The 3436-nt window shown below is 37.8% G+C and overlaps 1 protein-coding gene across 1 annotated transcript; it reads right to left on the reverse strand.

Annotated features, from left to right (window-relative positions):
- Window positions 1–893: 893 nt before the first annotated feature.
- LOC131293692 (serine protease Hayan-like) lies at window positions 894–2086 on the reverse strand. The gene is made up of 5 exons (XM_058321767.1): window positions 1915–2086; window positions 1814–1842; window positions 1483–1748; window positions 1299–1408; window positions 894–1234 (listed from the first exon to the last, which is right to left on the reverse strand). Exons 1-5 carry the CDS (start codon window positions 2084–2086, stop codon window positions 894–896), a joined length of 918 nt encoding a protein of 305 aa, XP_058177750.1.
- Window positions 2087–3436: the final 1350 nt, after the last annotated feature.

The following is a 3436-nucleotide window of genomic DNA, read 5'->3' on the forward strand; positions in this document are numbered from 1 at the left end:
TAAAAATTGATTCTTCCATGATTCTAAGTACCACTAATGACTGGATTAAAACAAATGTAACAACTGATAATTTATGCAATTATACAAATTCGTGAATGTATTTCATAGATCCTATGAGAATTTCAATTCTCAACTCAAACCTTAATAATGAAAACGAGATGAAAAATATAAGTACAACAAAATTGTGTTACCATATTTTGGGGTATAAAAATTGTTCAAATTACAAACAACAATCACGGCGGTCTTCTTAAGTATATGAATGTATAATTTAACGAATATTGTAAAGATTTGATTTGCATCATTGTATTCTTGCTCGAAAGACGAAAACAAAAATATCCTTGTTCCGTGCTCCTATGCACTGGCGAATAATTGTTAATGGAGTGTGTCCTGCCCCACGATTTGGCACATTTCGAACCTAAATTTTTAATGATGTATGGAAAAGAGTGGACAGAAGTGGTGACCTTTAGGGATTTTCTTTTTGATTTTTTATATGATTTGGCAAAAGATTATGGAGAATCTGTAATCGAACTATATTGAATTATGTAAATTAGGCATAGTTTTAGGTGCTAAAGATATATTATCTTATATCCCATATAGGCTCATGCCTGGTTTGGGGAAGATGGTTTTTAATTTATTTGACTAACTTAAATATTAAATTTGAGACGTGCGCTTATTTAAATGTCTTTTCATTGTATGTAATATCAATGTGTAATATCTTTTCATTGCAGTTGAAATTCATAAAATCAACAAATAGTTGAAGCTTTACATCTCGTTCGTATATTAATTGGATTTGATTTCTTTCGGATGTGATGTGTCAAATAAATAAATGATTTATTAATTTCTTTATTATTACATCCACCACAATCACAGATTGAACATAATTCTTCAAAATTCTACACCGTATCCAAGCGTGGCCACACGATAGCCTCGATCCAGTCCAAAAAGTAGGACACTCGATTGAACACCTCGACCTGCACATTGCAATCATCGACGTGGACCGTTGGCATGCCGACCACATAGACCGTAGTGCCAAGTGTCATGAACAAGGGACCGGATGAGCGGGCTTCACAGAAATCGATCATGGTACGATTCTTGTTGTCTTTCACACACAGCTGCGATTCCACAACGCCCCGATCGAGCTCCGGTACAAGCGCCTTGCTTTTCGACAGCTCCTCACGGCACTCTTTTCTGGTAATGGTTGGCAAATCGATCCAACGAAACGCCGCATTTTGCTCTAAAAGTCACGATAGTCCAGGTTTTAACAACACGTTTCAACACACGGGGCATCTAACACTTACCTGGTTGGTATTTGAACCACTCGCCAAGAAAAACTCGTTCGCTCCGCAGCTTCGGCTCCGACCAAAGACAGGCCACAATGCTCGGTCCGGCCGCAGACACTGTTTCGCGGCTGAGAAAATGAAAAAATATGTTATTACTGCGAACGCCAACAAAAGTCCTCACACCCAAGGCATGTCCTCGTACATTGGGCTACGTAACTTCACGATGGCCACATTGTGGTATGCCGGTTCATCCTCCAGCTTAGGATGGTAGAAAATCTTGCTGACGTAGCGTCGGCCGCCTTCATAGTAGAAGACATGCTCCGCCTCCACCATGGCAAACATGTGGCTGGAGGGATGATCCTCGGTAGGTTGCATGAGCTTCAGACAGAGTGCCGTAGACAACAGCGCGTCGGCACTTATGAAAACTGCTGAACAGAAAAGAGGCTCTTCTGAGGAGAAAATTTTGACCTACGGAAACGTTCATCGGGCAAATGTTTAAACAATTTCAACAAAATACTTCGATAATAGCTTACCGGAAACAGCGTGTTGGATGATGGGCATTCTAATGAAAAGTAGAAATAAAAAGAAAACATTAATTTAGAGCAAGCGAGGGGTTTGTGTTCACAAAACAAACTCTTCAGAGCTGGTCGCAGCCGATTCGGATGATCGTTGTTGAAAAGCCGCAAAGCATGATACCGAGAGGGATCGCGCGAGCTTAGTTGAGTGATGTTAAAAGATTTTTTGGAATCGGCAGTGCATAATAATGCAAAGCAACTTAATAGCACCAGTTGAAACAAAATATTCATCGTTTCTTAAAAGAGCAGACAAAACTTCTTCACTAGAGTGCCAAAGTGAAACTGAATAGATTAGGATAGAGATACAGACCAACTTAGACACAATCATTACGTGCAGCATTGCGTTAGAAGGGGCGGTGAACTGATTATCTGTGTACAAACAGTACCACATGTTTATAAACGTTGATCGTAATCAGCATCCTATGAGCTGGTCGACTTCGCACATTACAGCGGTGTTAATGGACCCATTACTAATACTGGAATTAAAAAAGGAAAGTAAAGCGTTTGTGCTTGCATGGCGAGAGGTCATGCAATAATTCTATACCGATCAAGCTCAAAACAACTTATACACATACAAGCAAATACCTTCGGAGTTTCAAGTTTTAACATGCTTACTAAATGCAGTATTATTAAAAAAAAACATGTTTTACATATGTAAGCACAAGACTATTGATAAATTGGTTCGTACACATTGAATGTTTCAAAATGGAGTCAAATAACGATTTTGCTTTCTTTTTTAAGTTCAGTAATTTATTTATTTCCTTGATTTGTTTCTTGATTTGCTCTAACTTGAAGATTTGATTCCGACCATTTTTAAATGATGATTTTGTTTTAAAATTAATTTGCCTGCAATGAACACATTGACAATAAAAGGTGTAATTGCGATGCTCAATCTGTTAAAAAGAATTTTAACTTTCATACCCTATAATCGCATGTGTAATCTGTTCAAAACGTAAATAAACGAACCAGTAGATCATTCGATCGCGCTTTACTTGAATATTTAGTGAACTTATGTGGTTATTTGTGGGCGTAGTTTTTGTATTTTTAACAATGAACAACAGAATTATGGCCGTAGCTTAGAAAAAATGCTGTAACTATTACCAGATTTTGCTTCGACCACAAATGATGCCAACCTAAACGAAGCACAGATAACGCTTGGTCCAAATAATCAATGAAACACAAGAGACTCACGTAATTCACGATTACAATAGCGATGACGCTTCGTTTACCGTGCCCTTAAGAGTGAATAATTACCAAAATAATATTTTTTATATGGGAAATCAATCTTATAGGTGAATGTATAACTTTATTGATCTGCATAAAGATTTTTTCCGTCGTTATAACGCGTCCACCAAAAGCTTCAATACCCCCAATTATTGTACAAAGATACTTAATGGTAACAATTCTGCAGTATTGTAAAGTCCACCAGATCAGTCTTTCAATGTGGTTTGATTCATCCATCCATTGCTAAATAAAGTACACAATGTAACGCATCAATAAGGAAATAAAACCTTTTATCCTACGAGTGGGAAGAAAAGTTGTTCCCACGACGTTGGTGGCCTGCGGGTGACTAGGGGCTGA

The sequence above is a fragment of the Anopheles ziemanni genome, chromosome 2, assembly GCF_943734765.1.
Source record: "Anopheles ziemanni chromosome 2, idAnoZiCoDA_A2_x.2, whole genome shotgun sequence".
Lineage (NCBI taxonomy): Eukaryota > Metazoa > Arthropoda > Insecta > Diptera > Culicidae > Anopheles > Anopheles ziemanni.